The following is a 22,024-nucleotide window of genomic DNA, read 5'->3' on the forward strand; positions in this document are numbered from 1 at the left end:
GATATTGTATCTATAAATAAATGTTTGAATGAAAAAAAAATATAAGCAATAAAAGTACACATATTTGGCATTGCCATGTCCGCAACAACCCGACCTATAAAACTGTCCCACTAGTTAACCCCTTTAGTGAACACCATAAAAAATAAATAAAAAACAAAGCAAAAAACAATGCTTTATCATTACACCGCTGTACAAAATAAAACGGAATAAAACGCGATCAAAAAGACGGATATAAATAAACATGATACCGCTAAAAACGTCATCTTGTCCTGCAGAAAACGAGGCACAAGACAACTCCATCAGTGGGAAAAAAAAAGTTATTGCTCTCAGAATAAAGCAATGCAAAATTATTATTTTTTCTATAAAATAGTTTTTATTGTGTAAAAGAGTTAAAACATAAAAAATATATAAATGAGTATCGCTGTAATCATACTGACCAGAAGAATAAAACTACCTTATCAATTTTACCACAAATGGAATGGCATTAACCCCCCCAAAAAAAAAATAAATTCCTGAATTGCTGGTGTTTATTCATTCTGCCTCCCAAATATTAAAATAGAAAGCGATCAAAAAATGTCATGTCCCCAAGAATGGTACCAATAAAAATGTCAACTCGTCCTGCAAAAAACAAGCCCTCATATGACTCTGCTGGCCAAAATATGGAAAAATTTTAGAACTCGAAATCTTGTGATGCAAAAACTATTATTTGCAATAAAAAGCATCTTTTAGTGTGTGACATCAGCCAAACATAAAACCCCGATTTAAATCTGGTACCGCTGTAATCGCACCAACCCGAAAAATAAAGTTGCCTATTCATTTATATTGCACGAGGAACAGTGTAAAAAATAAAACCAATTCTTCACCTGCTGTTGATTTTTTAATTCTGCCTCCCAAAGATCGCAGTAAAGTTCAGCGCACATTTATCCTGCACTCTGCATTGAGTATTTTCATCAGGGTTTCCTTGTAAATCTATGAAATATGTGATTCAGACAGAACCTCTGTAGGAATATACCCTATAATGAGACAGATGCAGGCACTGTGGACATCATCTTATCTGTGTCCATCTATTTAGAATTGCATAAAAGTGCCATTGGCCACAGTTTTGTGCACTTCTGAAAAGAAAGACACCGCTAAGGCCAGATGGAGTCCAGAGTAACACTGCTCCCTCATTATAGTGAATTGATCCCTCAGGGATTTCATCTGAATCACGTCACTTAGAGATTTAGATGGAACCCCCAAAGTAAGCGGTCAGTGGAGAGGGCTGGATGTGATCCAAAAGGTTATGTAAAATGTTCCCGATAAAAGCTTCAACTCAATCCACAAAAAAAGCAAGTCCCCACTCAGGTTTGTCATCTGTTAATGTAAATATAGAGGCTTTCACATTACTGGTAGTACAAAGGCTCTGGAAAAGCGAAATGGCTCCTCACAGGCCAGAATAAATTCAGCAAATTCTCCGCTCACAAATCCAAATGCCCCCATCCCTTATAACAGCTAAAGAAATAATTTATACAGGTGTGAGTTTCTATGACATCACAGTTAATTAGCAGCTACACCTAACAGAATGCATGCAACAGAGCTCACATTGCAGAAACGAATTCAGCATGAATATATTTCACATAAAAAAACAAACATATAGTTTATATATTCATGCAACATCATATATCATAGCACATATTCTTTTATTAACAAACAGTATATTTATTATTATCTTTCATATATATACACTAGGTGCAGAATTATTAGGCAAATGAGTATTTTGATCACATCATCCTTTTTATACAAGTTGCCCTACTCCAAGCTGTATAGGCTTGAAAGCCAACTGCCAATTATGTAAATCAGGTGATTTGCATTTCTGTAATGAATAGGGGTGTGGTCTAATGGCATCAACACCCTATATAAGGTGTGCTTAATTATTAGACAACTTCCTTTCCTTTTACAAAATGGGTCCAAAGAAAGATTTGACGCACTCTGAAAAGTCAAAAATTGTGAGATACAAAATAGTTTTGTCTGTCTTGGTCTGAGCGCCCTTATCAGCCGTACTTCTCTTTCCTTGTATTTTACACCAGCTTGGTGCAGCACGGACCCAGCAGGCTTCCAACCATCCAGCAAGGCCTGAAAGACAGAGGACCTGTGTTGACATCAGCATCACATGACGCCCCTTGTGACCAGCTAACCTTGGATGACGAATGGTGCAAGATAAGCACTGCAGGCTCTGCAAATGTGGTTATGCCGGCAGCATAACCATGGTAGGTTAGTGTACTTTGTTCCTAACCTACTCTATTTGACCACCAGGTATCACACTAGGAGCGCCCCCTCCTCTCTCCTATTTTGTTTTAAAAATTGTGAGATGTCTTGCAGAGGGATGCAGCAGTCTTGAAATTGCCAAACTTTTGAAGTGTGATCGCCGAACAATCAAGCGTTTCATGGCAAATATCCAACAGGGTCGCAAGAAGCATGTTGATAAAAAAGGCGCAAAATAACTGACCATGAATTGAGGAAAATCAAGCGTGAAGCTGCCAAGATGCCATTTGCCACCAGTTTTGCCATATTTCAGAGCTGCAACGTTACTGGAGTATCAAAAAGCTCAAGGTGTGCCATACTCAGGGACATGGCCAAGCTAAGGAAGGCTGAAAAACGACCACCTTTCAACAAGAAACATAAGATAAAATGTCAAGACTGGGCCAAGAAATATCTTAAGACTGATTTTTCTAAGGATTTATGGACTGATGAAATGAGAGCGACTCTTGATTGGCCAGATGGATGGGCCCAAGGCTGGATCAGTAAAGGGCAGAGAGCTCCACTCCCACTCAGACGCCAGCAAGGTAGAGGTGGGGTACTGGTATGGGCGGGTATCATCAAAGATGAACTTGTGGGACCTTTTCGGCTTGAGGATGGAGTGAAGATCAACTCCCAGACCTACTGGCAGTTTCTGGAAGACACCTTCTTCAAGCAGTGGTACAGGAAGAAGTCGATATCTTTCAAGAAAAACATAATTTTCATGCAGGACAATGCTCCATCACATGCATCCAAATACTCCACAGCGTGGCTGGCCAGTAAAGGTCTAAAAGAAGAAAAAATAGTGACATGGCCCCCTTGTTCACCTGATCTGAACCCCATAGAGAACCTGTGGTCCCTCATAAAATGTGAGATCTATAGGGAGTGAAAACATTACACCTCTCCGAACAGTGTCTGGGAGGCTGTGGTGGCTGCGGCACGCAATGTTGATCGTAAACAGATCAAGCAACTGACAGAATCTATGGATGGAAGGCTTTTGAGTGTCATCGTAAAGAAAGGTGGCTATATTGGTTATTGATTTTTTTTTTGTTTTGTTTTTGAATGTCAGAAACGTTTATTTCTAAATTTTGTGTTGCTCTATTGGTTTACCTGGTGAAAATAAACAAGTGAGATGGGTATATATTTGGTTTTTATTAAGTTGCCTAATTATTCTGCACTGTAATAGTTACCTGCGCAAACAGATATCCTCCTAAGATAGCCAAATCTAAAAAAAACCTACTCCAACTTCCATAAATATTAAGCTTTGATATCTATGAGTCTCTCAAATACAACTTGCCTAATAATTCTGCACACAGTGTAAATGTATACATGAAGCAAACTATTATTAAAATTATTGCCTTCATATAATGAGGTATATACTGTTCCAAAAAACTAAGAACATTTTTTTTTATTTATTTAATTTTTTTTTCATACATATTTTATGCTTAGTAAATATACATGGTGTCTCTGTGATAATTTAATCCCTTTGGTTGTTTTGTATCTAATTGAATAATCCAAAAAGCTTCCCGAAGGAGCAATTTTTTTGTGGATATTTCCTCCTCTTTTAGGATGAAACAATAAAATTGATTTTTTGGATCTCACCCTTTTAGGTGATTGTGATAGGAAGTGCATACATAGCACTATTTTCCGTAAACCAGTTAGTGGTAACACTTTATTAAGAGCTGATAGTTGCCACCCTGTTCACACCACCAAAGTGATCCCATATGGGGAAATTATAAGAGCCAGAAATGCGTAAGAATGTGACTCTGTTTTTATCTATTTGTGAATATATCTACACGCTTTTATGATGGTGTGAAATAAAGAAGAATTGTTTTTTTATTATTCAGCTGTGTGATCCCACAACTTTTTTTTCCTCTCATTGTGATCCGATGATCAGACGGAATTTTTTAGATCGCTGCTGGCAAATTCAAGGCTACCTGGCACATTGACATGGTGAGGCATTCCGTTTTTCCCTGTATTTTTTTCTAATGTAGTTTTTGTGTTTGCTTCAAACTTGTCAGGTACACAAGGGTTAATGAGTGACCCTATAATTTATTACGCAGCTTCTACCAAATGCAGTGATGCCCCATATGTTGTCACATTACTGTTCAACCACACATCAGAACTGAGGAGGAAGGAGAGATATTTTGGCTTTGGAGCACAGAATTTCTTGAAATAGTTTGCAGAGCCCAGAAGGTGCAAGAACATCAGAAAAAATGCAAAAGTGGCCTCCTTATAGAAGTTGCACCTTTCAATTAATGAATCTATGGCTGTAGTGACTATTTTGCAACATCCACAACAAGCTTTTTTCTGGAGAATTGCAAATATGCCAGTTTGTTGCCCAACTGCCCATACATTGTGTCCTCAAATTGTAGAGCCCCCATATATTGTGCCCAGCTTGTGCTTCTGGTGACATGCACCCAGTAAATTGTTAAGTATTCTCTGTAATGCAGCGCTAGTAAACCCAAATGAAGATCCCACTAGGGGGCGCTGCAGTGCGCAGAACGGCGGCTCTCAGTGAGCAGAGCCCTGCCGGAAAGCACCGCAGGTGTAGCAATGAGACGTGCGAGCAGGCAGGAAAGGGACCGCTGGCAGCGTGGTGCCTGCAGGGATGATGGGGTGGCATTAGCCGCAAGACGAGATGACAGGGGCCAGTCAGAACGCGGCAATGGAGGGTAAGACAAAAGACGTAGTTGAGAACGAGCCAGGAGGTCAGAAGCAAAACGGGAGTGCACTGTCCAGGGGGAAAATGGAAGCATAGTCAGGGACGAGCCGGGGAGTCAGGAAAACCACAGCGGATAGAACGGTACCAAATCGGATGACGGAGACGCAGGTCAGGGAACAAACTGGGTCATACACATCAGAGATCAAGCACAGAGGAACAACGACTACCCACTGAGAAACCAGGGTCAGCTGCTCTAGCCAAATGACTGGAACTATTGCCGACAGCGGAACTAGTTGGTGTCTTGACTAAATAGCTGCCCCTACATCAGAAAGAGGCCAAAACAATTAACCCATTCCTGCCCAGGGCAGAAAAGGAACAAACTCCATCCAGGATCATGACACTCTCTCCCCACTACAATATTGTCAAACATGTGTCCACTTACTGTGGTTTAGGATTTTATTTGTGAAGGCCGCAGCCATGTTGCTTTTCCAGAATCTTTATTCTACCAGTAAGGTGGGAAACCCATATGGTTCCAGTGACAGATATTGGGCCTGAGTGGGGGCTGGTTTTGTGCAGGATTAATTGAGGCTTTTATTGGCATCATTTTGGGGAACTGAATATTTTTCAATCGCTTCCAGAATAAGGCTGGGATCACAATCTTTTGTCTATGCGGAACACTTACTTCGGGGTTTCTATGTTCCCTCATTCCTGATTGTCATTTTAAAAAGGTGATGAGAGAATGTCTCCTTAATGACTGCCATTTAAATGTATATTAGCAGTTGTTAAGGGGTTAATCACTTAAAATTCCATAATGGTGTACGGGGGGGGGACAAAGAAAACTCAAAGGCAACACATTTTGAATGCAGTCAGGCATTCTTCCTCAAAGCCTGATGGGGAAGTTTTCCCATCAATCTTATAGACCACTTTGAACAAATCCAGAATGAATTAAAACTCACGAGGTATATTATCCAAGGACAGAAAACAGACAAACAAATTATATATGGGAAAGGATGACAAACCAGTGTAAGCATACCAAAAACATACAAGTAATAAATGAACATACATATAATATACATAAAAAATATAAAATAGCCAGAACATTAATAATGAACCATAATTTCTCAATGCAAGTTTAACCCATTGGGAAATCTAGTCATAATGTTAACTATCCAAAAAGCTTATCGAGTTAGCAATAACCTCTTAATATCCCCTCCCCACTTATCCATCTGTTCCAAAATAGAGTTAATGTACAAATAAATGCATATGATCTAAGATGTTCAGCTATTCTGCTACACATAGAATAAGAATAGCAGAAATCATACTTTAAAGCAGGGGAAGCAGTTGTGCACAACTTGCAGCCTGAGGATTACTTGAGCTTGAGCGTGCCAGTCTATGTGACCCCCAAACAATCTGGACACAGAAACACTTGTGTATAGCTTCTTCTCACCTGTAGTTTTTATGTCAGCGAGAACAAGAATATTTCCTGGATAGGAGTATGGACAGCCAAGTACTAATGGTATACAGTGTAGCCATCTCTAGACCCCATACATCAGGAGGATAACGTCACTTAAAAAATATTTGCCAACCAAGAATGTCCAATGAATCTTTAGAGAGTTGGTAAATACAAAAGGGATCCCCATACTCCTAATATTTGTTTCTTAAAGAGGAATCTGCATCTGCTCTGTATTTAAGATGGTAATGTGGCTCAAAGGAAATAAAAGATTGTGTATAACCATCATAAAGAATCTCCTACTATACTGATGATGAGAATAACTGCAAGCGACTGCTGAGGACCCTGGAGAGAAGACAGAAGTAAATTTCACCTATTTGGTCTTTTATGTTCTAATGCCCACATGACAAGTCATGTAAATGCTTAGATTGTATTTATTGTTTTGCTATTATTTTTAAAGGAAAATTAGAATTTAATTTTGGGTTGTTAATATAAATATGTGAGATTCACCTTCATTAGGTTTTATTATGGGAAACAATGTTGAAGATAGTTTTCTCATCTGTATTTACTAGGTTCAAATTCTTAAATTTTGTGGTTTTTCAAGTAAACATCTACTGCTTGTAAAAGAAAAAAAACAACAACCTCATTAAGATGATTAATATTTTGTTGCAGAAATTGCTGCAAAAAAATTTGTCATATATTAACCCACCCATAAACCGAATCTTATCAATATATTAAACCCAATATATATTATGTTCTTATATTTGTTGGCTGAATAAAATACTATACAATGCTGTGTCCATTTCACTTATTGCATTAGCTAATTTTTCTGCATGTTTTATCAGCAACACCGGTACTAGGACAGTCATAGTAAGACACATATTAACTTTAAATTATTTGTATGGCTGTTTTAATATATTTAACACTTTACAGATGTCCATGAATATCACAGCAGATTCCATATTGCTGCTTTTGCCAAAGTGTTGCCATAATTTTAGGAAGTTTTGCAAACTACGATTTTTTTCTTCCTTTCTTTTCTTATTTTTTTTTTCCCTTTAGCTATTGTTGGTATTCTGTACGGAGTTAGTTAATTTTGTCATTCCTAAGGAAAGCCTCCAATCATTCAGGTTTTTTTTCCTTCAAATGTCAGAACCATCATTTCGATCTCAACTTTATGCATACGTACTGTATATTGATAGCTTCTTTCAAATCAATTAAAAAAGACTCAGTGTCCCCATACTTCTCCATGCAATTTTTATGTGGAAGCCCACTACAACTTATCGTGCTAGTATGTTTTCTGGAAACTCTCAGCCAACTATAAATAGCAAACTATCACTCAAAGAAAAGTGAGAGTGTTAATGTATCTGCAAATTCTGTTTTAATGACCTTCTGCCAACTAGTACTCAAATGCATTTGAGCTTTTCAGTGATGCCAACTGTCAGGATTTAACAGTGAAATGCCTGTGTTTTTTTATATTCATAACTGACATTTGCATGATCTCGGTAATTATATGCAAATCTTACAATTTCTTCTTTTTCTAACATAAGGTTCATGCTACTTGTCAACTGCTCAGCTGTCTAGTGAGCTAATGCCTGTGGGTTTCAACCATGCTAGATGGCTGTATTTCAAGGTCTTATACTGCTTCATTGTTTAAGTCATTATAGTGTTGGAAGTACAAATCTAAATTACAAATATCTAAGGAATATACCTCTGGAAAATCAAATGAGATGGTCAAAATTTGCTTTATTACTTTATCTGAACCATTTATGCTACAGAAAATGTACTGATAACTTGCGTTGGCAAAGTAATGTAACATGGTGCAGATGATTGTCATTTGTGTTAAATCTAATTTTTTGATTCTGGAGGTAAAAATTGATTATAACACATTTGATTTTATTAGAAATTAAAATAGATATTATAAGCGTTGGTGTTGTGCATTAAAAGCGAACATAAAAGTAATGATTATAAAAGAAGTTGCTTGTGAAAGTAACAAAATAATAAAGATAAAAAAAACCTGGTGGAAAAAAAAAAGGTGTATGCTAATAGAAATAATCATAATACCATTGCTTGATTCATTAGTCACAAAACCTTTGGATAATATTCATTCAGACAGGTAGAGAAATTTCATAGGACATAATTATAACATTTATACAGTAGCATAGAGAAATTCATGGGGTGTAGGAAATAGCTGTCCTTCAACCTCTTTGACCTATAGAAATGGACACATAATCATGATAATTACAGAACAATAAGTTATGATGTATATTATTGAAAATTATGTCAATCATGCTTCTATTCTAAAGGCTACCTGTGTGTCAATTATTTTTTGTATTATTTACACCATTTTTTATTATTTTTATTCCATTCTAAGAATAGGCATTGCTTTGGGTTAATTTAGAAGGTAAGAATATACTTATATACTGGAAGAGATAAAAAAAACTGCCAAATTCAATGAAGTTTATATTTTAGAAAAAATAAACATTATCTTTAAATTCTAATAATTTTGATCTTCAATGTTTTCTTAATGTTTAATTTTAAAACATTTCCAACAGTCCGTAATTAGATGAGCTACTTTTAGGAGAATAAGAATTACTTCTGAAATAAGTTAATAGAAAAACAAACACGCAAACAAATGTCTTGTTACCCCAGATGTAGTTTATCTATAGCTAAGGGGCAAGGGACATACTACAAAAGAACTATTAGCACCATAAATCGATATGATAATGATTTAAAGTGTTAGTTTTGAAAAAACACAAAGCTTAAAACTTAATGATTAGGATTTAGGTTTTGTTCTAGATTTATTCGATAAAAAAATGTAAAATTAAATTAACAAAGTAAAATTGTATCTTTATTTACAAAATCTATTCTCCTGCCAACCAGAGTTTAGTGAAGTTATTCATTCCATGCAGAAATGCAATCAGTTTGGTAAGTGAAGACAGTACATCTGCAAAACTTTCTCCTGTCGGCATTCTGGCAAATAATTTATTTTTGCTAGAAATAAAACAATGGCAGACAAGTTCTGGCTCTATATATCATAATTTTCAATATGTGTATGTAGCAGGTATGGCTCCAAAATAAGAAATCCATCTAATGGCAAAATACTGATGAGGCAAAGTTTAACTGATTTGCTCATCCCTACCTAAAAAAAAATTAAATAATTAATTTTTAACATTATTTGGTCTCCTAAATGTCAAGTCTGCGCACTAATATGTCGCTTCACTATGGCTGTATTGTACGCAATGTCAAGAAATAAAAGTATATGGAAATGAAACTTTGATTCTTCTCTTATGAAATATTAACATTAGTCAGGTTAGTACATGTTAGGTAGGTGCAAATTTGGAATATACTGTTTTGCATGGAACAACATATTTTGGAAAATTAACCAATCTGTTTTAATCGTCTCTCCACAATAGGTTGGCAGTAATGGAAAAAAACAGCAAAATTTGATTTGTTTCCATTTCCCTAGAGAAGAATTTACTAAAACTGAACCAAACTCCTGTTCAACTCAGATTGAAAAATGGATATATGTTACAGTTGTTCATATGTCACTGTCTTATATACAAGGAATACTGCTATGTAATAATGAAAACGTGCATGTCTGTGTGATATTAAGGAAAACAATTTAAATGATTTTCCCTATATTTATATATAGATCTTAGTGTGCAACTTAACCTATAATTTCCATGATATGTATTTTCATATTTAACCCTTTTACAACTGTGTGACTGGTTTCTGACTGGTGTTTTATACAGGTGGCACTGGCCTCAACTCTTCAAATGTTCATTTGGCGAACAGCTATTCCTCCAAACCTTTTCACATATATTCAGCCTAATGTGGGCATGTGTTTTTAATTGGCTAACAATATAATCTGCTGCCAGTTATAAGGAGCTTTGACTTCAAGTTAAATCTCCTGAAATTCAAAGGTCCCTGCAAATTATAACACTTTGCAATTCAATTTGCAAGGTTCACCCCACTCAACAACCCCCAAAAAAGCCATACTCCAATTCACACACTGCTGAAGGCTTACAGGGTGGACTATTACAGCCAGTATAAAAGATGAGGGCTTGCCAAGCATTTTAGGCTTTCCAACATAGGAATAGCACAGCTCATTCCCCATAGGGATAAAACAAGGTCTATGATTGTGGAGTACTATTTTAGTGCTGAATCACATTGAAATTGGGAGTGGTAATAATAATAATCCAAAGATTCAAGTGATACAGGGAAATTCTGTACCTGAATAGTCACTCAGTGTGACTGTCAATCAATTGATCTGACATAAACTATAGTAATAGCACCTTAGGCTATGTGCACACGCTGCGGTTTTTGCTGCGGTTCTGCTGCGGTTTTGGCCGCAGCAGAACTGCAGCAGTTCTGCAGACAGTGTACAGTAGCATGTAATCCTATGGGATTAACATTCTGCTGTGCACACGCTGCGGATTTTTAACTGCGGAAAAGCTGCGGTTTTAAATCCGCAGAAACAATTGACATGTCAATTATTTCTGCGGATTCTGCTGCAGTTTGCCACCTATTCCATTGTCCAGGTAGCAAACCGCAGGGCAAAACCACAGGCCAAACCGCAGGTAAAACCGCAGGTATTTTACCTGCAGTTTTACCTGCAGTTCTGCAGATAAAAGCCCACAGGTGAATCTGCAGTGTGTGCACATAGCCTTAATATCAGGCTTTCTTTATTCTTCACACTGCAAACAAGGAGGGCAACAATAAACCACATCAGTGCTAATTTTGCAAATCAAAATCAAAATCCTGAACCAAGGCTTGTGTGTTACAGTAAGTGTGCTTCCTGCATAGTGAGAAAGGAAAAACATTTTTTTTCATTTTTAAAGGCAAAAGATAAATGTCCATAATCCAGAAATTTAAACGCAACGGTCTACCTCACAAAGTATGTGAGATGTAAAAAAATTTAAGTTTTTTGCATATTTCCTTGCAAGTCCAATATTAGGTCCATACATGCCACCAAAATTTCGCTGTTGGTTACCGCTGGTTACCATCTGTTTTTTTCCTAGCTAGATATGTTGAGGACACTTGGACATTAATAAAGCTGTGTTTGCATTAAAGAGCTTATAATGGATTCATTAGAGTCCTAGTAGAACTCAGAGTGTAATATGTGTATTTTCTGTTCAATTAGAGGATTTTCAGCATTGCAATTAAAAATGTGTGGGAAAATTCGGTAAAGTTGGTAAATTCGATTTGCTAAAGAACCTCTGAAAGTATTGTCGTATTTGATCCTTTTTTTCCCAGCATCTGAATATGATCATTAGCGATGATGGTACACCTTTGATGGTTTGCCATTGTCACCAGAATTTGCAGATTCAGCCAATATGAATCTGATGTTTATGGTCACTAAATAAAGGATTAAAGTGAAGTTATATGTTTGGTTTTTTTTATACCCCTCTTTTTTTGGGTTTGGGACGAGCATGAGATTGAAGGGGGTATGAGGTAAGAGGGAGAGGGCACATTTGGATCACATTTTTGGAGATGGGAGCCTTTTGCATGCTACATTTTTCATTTATCTTTCATATGCTTTTCTGTATTTATCAATTAATAAATTAGTGCATTTTATATCTTTATTACTGTTCTCTGTGTACACAGACAGGCAAAAAATGCACAAGTCATGTCTTCTCTGCATGCTTCCAAGCCCTATCTGAACAGGCAATTCCTTTTCTCATTACTGATGTCACAGGGTTCCCTAACAAATGTGTGAATATACAGCAATTCTGCAGTTGGGAACACTGCTCTCAGCATGTGCACTTTTTAGAGACAGGGAGTGAATGTTTTGCTTTCCTGTTACAATGCAAAATCTGACTGTCAGTGTGACCTTGTATTTGCTGATAGTGTTGCTGTCAGGCACAGTGCATGCATTTACAGCTTTGTGGAGTCGGGATTATGTCATAAATCCATTCATTTGCAGCTTGTGGGTGTAAAATGGTTAATATTGGGGTAATGTACAGTATGTAGCAACATAGCTTCATTGTGTTGTACACACTGTACTCTATTGCAGTATATTTTTGCTAATTTTTCTGGCTTAAATGTGTACTTTTTTACAGTTCTCAATACAATTGCTTTTAGCATTATAGATTGAATAATTATATACCGTCTATACTGTATGGTTGTATTTATTTACTACGCATTGCTTATTTAGCACTAACATATTCTGCAGCGCTTTACATGCATCATCTATCTATCTACCTATCTATCTATTATATATCTCATGTATCCATCTGTTTATATATATATATATCATATAACTCATCTATCTATCTTATACAAACTATGATGTCTCATCTATTTATCTATCTATCTATTAAATATCTATCTATCTATCTATCTATCTATCTATCTATCTGTTAAAGGGAACCTGTCACCCCCAGGGCGTTTTTCAGTTAAAGAGCCACCTTCAGCAGCACTAAGGCTGCACTCTGTGAAGGTGGCTCTTCTGTTTCTGACCACTAGTAATGCTGAAATATCGACTTTTATAAATAGCTCCTCATACCAGTAATGTGTCCCATAGGTATGATGTTTCCGCCTGTATCAGCCGCCTACCATCCGTCCATCATGCCTGTCCAGTGTCTTGGCACCGCCCACCATCAGTCCATCATGCCCATATCTTGTGTCTGGGCACCGCCCACCATCAGTCCATCATGATGCCCCTGTGCATCGCTGCATCCTCCTGTTTTGAATGCTGGTGCCTGTGCTGTGACAAGAGTTCTCGGGCATGCGCAGTGCGTGCTGCCTGAGAACCGACATCAGGCTATTGCGCCTGCATGTTGTGGAGGCCCCAAATCCCACCCCTCAGTGTGTTATGATGTATTCACACTGCGGGGCTGAGGCCTCTGCAACATGTAGGCGCAATAGCCTGATGTCGGTTCTCAGGCAGCACGCACTGCGCATGCCCGAGAACTCTTCTCACAGCGCAGCCTTAGTGCTGCTGAAGGTGGCTCTTTAACTGAAAAACGCCCTGGGGGGTGACAGGTTCCCTTTAAATATCTCATCTATGTATCCATCTTTTAAATATCTCATCTATTATATATCTTATCTAACTATTATATAGATCTATCTATCTATCTAATCTATCTCATCTATTTATCTATCTATAATATATCTATCCATCTATCTCTCTATCTATCTCGCTATCTATCTATTATATATCTCATCTATTTATCTATCTATCTATCTATCTATATCTATCTATCTATTATATAACTCATCTATTTATCTGTCTATTATACACTCACTGGCCACTTTATTAGGTACACCTGTCCAACTGTGTGTTAAGACTTAATTTCTAATCAGCCAATCACATGGCGGCAACTCAGTGCATTTAGGCATGTAGACATGGTCAAGACAATCTCCTGCAGTTCAAACCGAGCATCAGTATGGGGAAGAAAGGTGATTTGAGTGCCTTTGAACGTGGCATGATTGTTGGTGCCAGAAGGGCTGGTCTGAGTATTTCAGAAACTGCTGATCTACTGGGATTTTCACGCACAACCATCTCTAGGGTTTACAGAGAATGGTCCGAAAAAGAAAAAAAATCCAGTGAGCGGCAGTTCTGTGGCCGGAAATGCCTTGTTGATGCCAGAGGTCAGAGGAGAATGGGCATACTGGTTCGAGCTGATAGAAAGGCAACAGTGACTCAAATTGCCACCCGTTACAACCAAGGTAGGCAGAAGAGCATCTCTGAACGCACAGTGCGTCGAACTTTGAGGCAGATGGGCTACAGCAGCAGAAGACCACACTGGGTACCACTCCTCTCAGCTAAGAACAGGAAACTGAGGCTACAATTTGCACAAGCTCATCGAAATTGGACAGTAGAAGATTGGAAAAACGTTGCCTGGTCTGATGAGTCTCGATTTCTGCTGCGACATTCGGATGGTAGGGTCAGAATTTGGCGTAAACAACATGAAAGCATGGATCCATCCAGCCTTGTATCAACGGTTCAGGCTGGTGGTGGTGGTGTCATGGTGTGGGGAATTTTTTCTTGGCACTCTTTGGGCCCCTTGGTACCAATTGAGCATCGTTGCAATGCCACAGCCTACCTGAGTATTGTTGCTGACCATGTCCATCCCTTTATGACCACAATGTACCCAACATCTGATGGCTACTTTCAGCAGGATAATGCGCCATGTCATAAAGCTCGAATCATCTCAGATTGGTTTCTTGAACATGACAATGAGTTCACTGTACTCAAATGGCCTCCTCAGTCACCAGATCTCAATCCAATAGAGCATCTTTGGGATGTGGTGGAACGGGAGATTCGCATCAGGGATGTGCAGCCGACAAATCTGCGCCAACTGTGTGATGCCATCATGTCAATATGGTCCAAAATCTCTGAGGAATGCTTCCAGCACCTTGTTGAATCTCTGCCACGAAGAATTGAGGCAGTTCTGAAGGCAAAAGGGGGTCCAACCCGTTACTAGCATGGTGTACCTAATAAAGTGGCCAGTGAGTGTATATCTCATCTATTATCTATTACATATCATCTATCTATCTATTTATTATCTATCTATGTATCTATCTAGCTATTATATATCTCATCTATCTATCTATCTATCTAAATCAAAAAAGGGCAGCACTACCAAAATTATACAATTGGTGCAAAACCTATTCTGCAGTTTCCAAACAACCGAATTAATAAATCAAGAAAAATAGGCAGCACTCCACCGGAGGATCAGTAAAGTATCTGCTTTTTTCAGATTTAATTCGGAGTGCTGCCTATTTTCCTTGATTTATCTGTCTATCTATCTATCTCATATCTATCTATCTATCTATCTATCTATCTATCTCATATCTATCTTTCTATCTCATATCTATCTATCTATCTATCTATCTATGTATCTATCTATCTATGTATCTATCTTTCTATCTTTCTATCTCATATCTATCTATCTATCTATCTATCTATCTATCTATCTATCTATCTATCTTTATATCCCATATCTATCTATCTATCTATCTATCAGTAGTGAAAAACTTTGAATCATTTGATACCATTTTCTCATTTCTGCAGCATTTGTTAAGCAGTATTTTACTTTTCGGAAAATACAATAAAATCTAAATGTATAAATGAGCAACCCTTAATGCCCAGAGCACAGGCTGCTATGGATTCTCTGCTGGGTGAAGAGGAGAGAGTAGGAGGACATGTGTTCCTACTATAATCAACCTTTGCAAGCGCTCTTTTTGAAACCCATAATAAAGGTCTTTTGTAGCATACACTATACAATAAAAGGAAATAAGCTAATTTTACGTTAGTTTCCCTTTAACATTTCAGTCTCTAGTACTGAAAAACAGCAAAATAGAATAAAAATAAACGGTAATTAACAAAGAATTGAACAAAAATATGAGCTGAAGCGAAAAACACAATTATCCCCAGTGTGAATAAAAATATAAAGTGAACAATAGATCCATTTCCTATTAAACATGATAAATAGGAAGAATATATTTAAACGTGCATATTCTAGCCCACACAATAAAGCCAATGCTTTGTAAAGATGTAAAAAGAATCCAAGTGTACAAAATGAAATGACAATGAAATACCTTTCCAACAAAGAATGGAATGCGGTAAAAAGCATACTCTCTTTATCTTTTCAAAACTACATGTATATGAAAGAAAAGTAAATTACCCCAATTTGTTAGAATTAAAACAAGAACATTGACAGATTCAATATCCCCCCAAAAAGACTTACAAACAATTGCACATCACTTTCGTCCTCATTGTTCTTTTCTTTACTTTTATCTTCTGTTACTTCATGATTGTTGTCTTCAGAAAAATTATCATGTGAACAAATTATTCTTGGAATATATTTCTCTGTAACAGAAACATATTTTTAGAGAATGGTTAAAAAGACAAAGATATTAAAGCCAGGTATGTGATTGATATTGGTGAAATATTTCACTCATATAGTACCTGTTGCTTCAGGATTTTCTCCCTCAAATTCATCCACATCTTCATTTTCTTTGCTGTGCAAAAAAAGATGAACAGCTATTAATGAAAATCAATAAACCTAATCCATATGTATGCAGATAAATAAATATTTACTGATATTACTATGCTTCTTAATTGTTGCTAATGTATATGTAATTATAAAAATGTGATTCTTGTAATCATCAAAGACATCCCATGATATAGAAAATGTTCAAAAGATTGTAGAGAGATAGAAAATGCTAAATTTTCTGATAGCTTAAAACAGTAGCTAATTGTTGCCTGCAGACAATTTTCTCATTTGCCTTATTAATGATTGTGAATCAATGCATGTCGTATGCAGCATTCCTCAAAAGTAGGGGTAAAAATTGATTTGCAGCTAATAATTTTGGGAGGATCTCAATACTGGGAAGCTTGTATGGAAAAGGAGAGAGAGAACCACTGATAATAAGAGCTTACACTTTAGAGGAGAAAGACAGAGCGAGTGCGAGGACCCCACTGGCCATAGGAGCTTACACTTTACAGGCGAAAGAGAGAGGACCTCATTGACCATAAGAACATACCCTCTACAGGAGATAGAGAACCTCACTGACCATAATAGCTTACACTCTATAAATGAGAGAGACAATACAGATGACCATAAGGGCCTAAAATCTACAGAAGAGAAAGAGTTTACTACTGACTCTAGAGATGGAAAACATTTGCTGTACAAACTCTGCTCCACCGGGAACCACTGATCTATAATGGCCCAGATACTGACCACCATATGGATGCGCAATATAAGACCGGCACATTTTTAAACAATGAAATATATTGCAGATGATAAAATAGTCTATGGGTGAGCAATTTAATACCAATACATTTTTAAACAATTTTTTTGAAGCCTATATACTGTAGCAACAAAATGAACCAAAGAAGATGTAGTACCCTATGGGTGAGCAATGTAATGCCAATACATTTTGAACAAGTTTTTGAGGCTTATATAGCAATAAAAAGTACTAAAGAATATGTAATACCCTATAGATGAGCAACATAATACCTATACATTTTGAACAAGTTTCTTGAGAGTTATACAAATTAAATGTACTCCAGACCATGGAATAGTCTATAGGTGAGCAATATAGTACCGATAAATTTTGAACACGTTTTTTTCAAACTTATATACCACTGAAATCTATCCAAGAATATGTAAAAGTGTATAGATGAGCAAATCCCTGGTTAGACTGCACATGGAGTACTGTGTACAGTTTTGGGCACCGGTGCTCAGGAACAATATGATTGAACTAGAGCGAGTACAAAGGAGGGCAACAAAATTGATAAAGGGGACGGGGAAACTACATTACCCAGAGAGATTCGCAAAATTAGGATTATTTAGTCTTGACAAATGATGACTGAGGGACGATCTAATAACCATGTATAAGTATATAAGGGGACAATACAAATATCTCTCCGAGGATCTGTTTATACCAAGGAAGGTGATGGTCACAAGGGGGCATTCTCTGCGTCTGGAAGATAGAAGGTTTTGCCACCAACATAGAAGAGGATTCTTTACTGTTAGGGCAGTGAGAATCTGGAATTCCTTGCCTGAGGAGGTGGTAATGGTGAACTCAGTTGAGGGGTTCAATAGAGGCCTGAATGTTTTCCTGCAGCGTAACAATATTGCATCTTACAGTTATTAGGCTCTTTAGAAGGACGTAGATCTGGGGATTTATTCTGAAGGAATATAGGCTGAACTGGATGGACTAATGTTTTTTTTCGGCCTTGCTAACTATGTTACTATGCTACTATGTTAATATAACAACGATAAGTTTTGAAAAAGTTTTTTGAGGGTTATCTACCAAGAAAATATACTTGAGACCACAAAATAGTTTATGGGTGATCAATATAATAGCAATAATATTTTGAACAAGTTTTTTGAGGTTTTTATACCAAATAAATGTACCCAAGAACACATAATACTGTAGGGCTGAGAAATGTAACCCAACAAAATTTGTAAACTTTTTTTATATCACAAAAATGTACCAAAAAGCACAGAATAGTGTATGGATCAGAAATATGAACAAATAACCACAATTTTCAAATGCTTCTTTCTACTGTTATATACCATCAAAATGTGACAGAAAGCACATAATAATCTGTGGATGAGTAATCTAATCGTGAAATATTTTTCTATGCTTTTTACAAATTTTACATACCACCGTACAACAATAATTGTGCTAAATGATTTGGATGTCATTGAATCCATGAAATAATGTTGAAGTGAAATACTGTATTTTGAAAGTGTAGTTGATGTACTTATACAGTCATAAAGGCTTTGCAGAAAGTGCACAGCCAGACAGAAATTATGAGGAGGGTCCATAGAACCTTGAAGGGCAAAAACTGGCATGCCTCATTCAAATATTGAAAATTAAAAAGACTTTATGTGCTGCTAGCATCTGGTGGTATGGAAAAGTGTGGGTTAGTCCAAGCTTAGTTAATTTTTATGAGAGTGAGCCTGTTAGCATTCTCTGTTAACATGAAAGCACCTGTCTGTTATGACCCTCCTCGTGGCACTAAAAACCCGCTTAGACAAGATGCTAGCGGAAGGGCAGCAAAACGCCTCCAAGGCATAGAGGGACAGATCATGCAGGAATCAAGCCTTAAAATCCAATAGTTGAAAGACGCAGAGGAATTAGACAGTAACCTAGTTTCTTTGGTCAAGAATTGTTTGACTATACTTAAAAACTTTTCCTTCCTTGTGAAAAATACCCGCTCATCAGGCTCTGGGTGCTGGACTGATGTCATGAGTCATGACATTGACAGTGTACCCCTTCCTCTGCTATGTGTGTCCCTGACCTCTCCTCATTGGTTGGGCACGGAAGCTTCCCCCTGCCACTAGCTTTGTCTGATTGAGATTTTTTCAACATATTTTCCACTCTGGCCTTCTGATATAGCTCCAATTTAGAAGACTTCTTAACCTCAGGAAGATGAGATGTAAAGTGCTCCTTGTAGCATTGGTCTAGCAGTGTGAACAGCCAGTAAGATTTTTTGGCCAAGGAAAATGTAACGCAAGGGTCACGGGAAAGTCAGCATTACATAAAGTCGGCCATATGTGCCAAGTTCCATACAGCAGACACTTCCCTGTCTCCCCCATGTTGAATGCTCTCCATCTTCTCCTTCCCCTCTTCCACCTCATTCCTATCCTCAGCCCATCCATGTAGGAGAGAAAGTTGTATGGCTACTAATCTCTGTTGCGCTTACCACTAACTCCTGTTCCTCCTCTTCCTCCTTCGTATTGTCCACATCCTTATTGTTACCCAATCCGCACTGAGCAGATGAGATGAGGCTAGCTACAATCTCTCTGTGTTATGTCTTCCTCAATCACCATCTGGTCCACAGGCAAAGCTTCATGTTTATTTGAAGTGGGATAGGTGCGCTAACTATGGCTTCATCGCCGCTTACCATCTTTGTGGAGTCCTCAAAGTCTTGAAGAACCACACAAATGTCAGACATCCATGCCCACTCTTCAGTTGTTATATGCAGAGGCTGACCAGAATACCGATGGGAATTTTGAAGCAGGTACTCAACCACTGGCCTTTTGTGCTCACAAAACCATGTCAGCATGTGAAGTGTGGAGCATGTGGTGATTTTGCATACCAGTTAGTGGGCTGGCACTTGCATGCACTGCCACAGCACCACCAGAGTGGTGGCAGCTGTAGCCGACCTGCAAAAATGGGTGTTGATGTGGTGTACCTTGACCAGAAGCTCTGGTATATCAGGGTGTATATTCAGAAACCACTGAACTACCAGGTTCACCACATACACTAAACATGTTAAGTGTGTGAGCTTGCCAAGCTTCACATTCTCCAGGTTATGCCCATTATCCCACACGACAATGCCTGGTTGGAGGTTCAGAGGCAAAAACCACAGATCTGTCTAGTCTGTTATTCCTTTAAATAACTCTGCCACAGTGTGCGGTTCATCTCCTAGACAAACTAGCTTCAGCAGAAACTGTTGCTGCTTCGATGAGGCTGTGCTGCAGAGTTTCCAGCTTCTGGCTGATGTGGACAACGTCCTCTGATATACCATATTGGAGATGGAGGATGAGGAGAAGCAGGCGGGGGTGAAGGAAATTCTGTAGGATATGGAGGAAACCCTAAAAGTAGTAGGGCATTGGGAGCACATGCACATGCACTGGGTCAGAGTGTGGCGACAATGTTCACCCAGTGTGCCGTCAGGGAAATGTAGCATCCCAGCCCACAATCACTTGACCACGTGCTGGTCATTAAGTGGATAATGCCAGTAAATGCATTGGTAAGGGCACTTTTGATGTTCCTGGACATGTGTTGGTACAAGGTGAGGATGCCACACCAGGAGAAAAAGTTGTGGCTGGGGAGTGAGAACCAAATAACAGCTGCCGTCATGATTCAGAGTAAATCCTCCTTGTCTACCAGCCTAAATTGCAAAAGTTCCACAGCAAGCAGCCTGCAAATGTGCCCGTTTAGCATTTGAGCCTGTGGATGGCTGGGAACTTTTTTTTTTTCGTTCCAAAGCCTGGGGTAGGGACAGTTAAACGCTGTACAGTTACAAGAATTTGGAAGTACCTGATGAAGTCAGGATGTGCAAGGATAGATGGAGGGCAGGAGGTATCTGCACCAGTATTTTGGACAGAGGATTAAGAAGCACCTAGCACATGGGAAGAGGCAGTGATGTTACCTGATAGCACCAATCGTTGACCCAGGCATTTGACCCACCGTGTATGATGCTTAGATGACAAGTGCCTGATAATGCTGCTGATGGTTAAGTTCTTAGTGGTCATGCACCTGCTTATCTTTGCATAGCACAGGTTGCAAGTGGCCATTTTGTTAGTCTCAGTACTCTCCTTAACCCTCTGTCAGGAACAACTGATCTGACATTCACAGCTCTTTTAGCTCAACTTCTCCCTCCTCACTAGATTGTCAGGGAATCCCCCACCCCCCAATATCTTCCTGACTCTTGATGCTTGAGACTCAGGAAAGCAAATATAACTGTACAGGCTTCTCAGACACATTGTTCCCGAACACGTCACACTATATAGTTGATATACCTGATTATGTGTAATCTCCATTATTACTTCCCTATGAAGGCCATTGATCACTTTTAGAGCACTGAAATTTAGAAAATTAGCTATTATAGGCATTTTTCTAGCCTGCGCCTAACAGGCGCATTGTACCTGAACTCTTTAGTGAAGGCATTGTTCCTTACTGAGGGTTGAAAAAGTCCCAAACTGGGGAACACCTAACTAAGCTTCCCATCCTTGTACTTCTGGTCACCCCACTGCCTCTTCCTGTCTGTTTTGGTGCTGCCAATCTCTCCCCTTCAGTGTTGCTGGCCTTGCTCTACATGCCAGCTTCCAAGGTTGACTTGGTGACTTGGTCGTCCACCACCTCGTCTTCCACCATGGCACCCTGGTCCTCCTGACTTAGTGACTTAACAACAACAAGACTTAGTGGCAACTGTGTCTTATCATCATCTTCCTCCTAATCCCAAATTTGACATTCCCAACCATCATGTTCTTGTGGCCGTGGCTGCTGTAAGATATATGCATCACTAAGCAGCATGTTCTCCTCTCCCTCTGGGAGCATGCAGATTGAGAGGTCACAATCAAGAAATGATGTTGTAAAGAGCTCCCCGGAGTGTGTTAGCACCACGCCAGATTCCTGATCTGACATGTAGGTTCTCT

At 38.3% G+C, this 22,024-nt stretch overlaps 1 protein-coding gene across 1 annotated transcript in view; it reads right to left on the bottom strand.

Annotated features, from left to right (window-relative positions):
* Window positions 1-22,024, bottom strand: part of PPP1R3A (protein phosphatase 1 regulatory subunit 3A) — a 147,885-nt gene that overhangs the window by 44,516 nt on the left and 81,345 nt on the right. The window contains exons 2-3 of the mRNA XM_073573311.1: window positions 16,309-16,361; window positions 16,088-16,209 (exon numbers count right to left, since the gene is read on the bottom strand). Coding sequence (XP_073429412.1) covers window positions 16,088-16,209; window positions 16,309-16,361 — 175 coding nt within the window. The remainder of the gene's footprint in view (window positions 1-16,087; window positions 16,210-16,308; window positions 16,362-22,024) is intronic.

This window comes from Dendrobates tinctorius, unplaced genomic scaffold (genome assembly GCF_039654945.1).
Source record: "Dendrobates tinctorius isolate UK_male_01 unplaced genomic scaffold, ASM3965494v1 ptg000035l, whole genome shotgun sequence".
Taxonomy (NCBI): domain Eukaryota; kingdom Metazoa; phylum Chordata; class Amphibia; order Anura; family Dendrobatidae; genus Dendrobates; species Dendrobates tinctorius.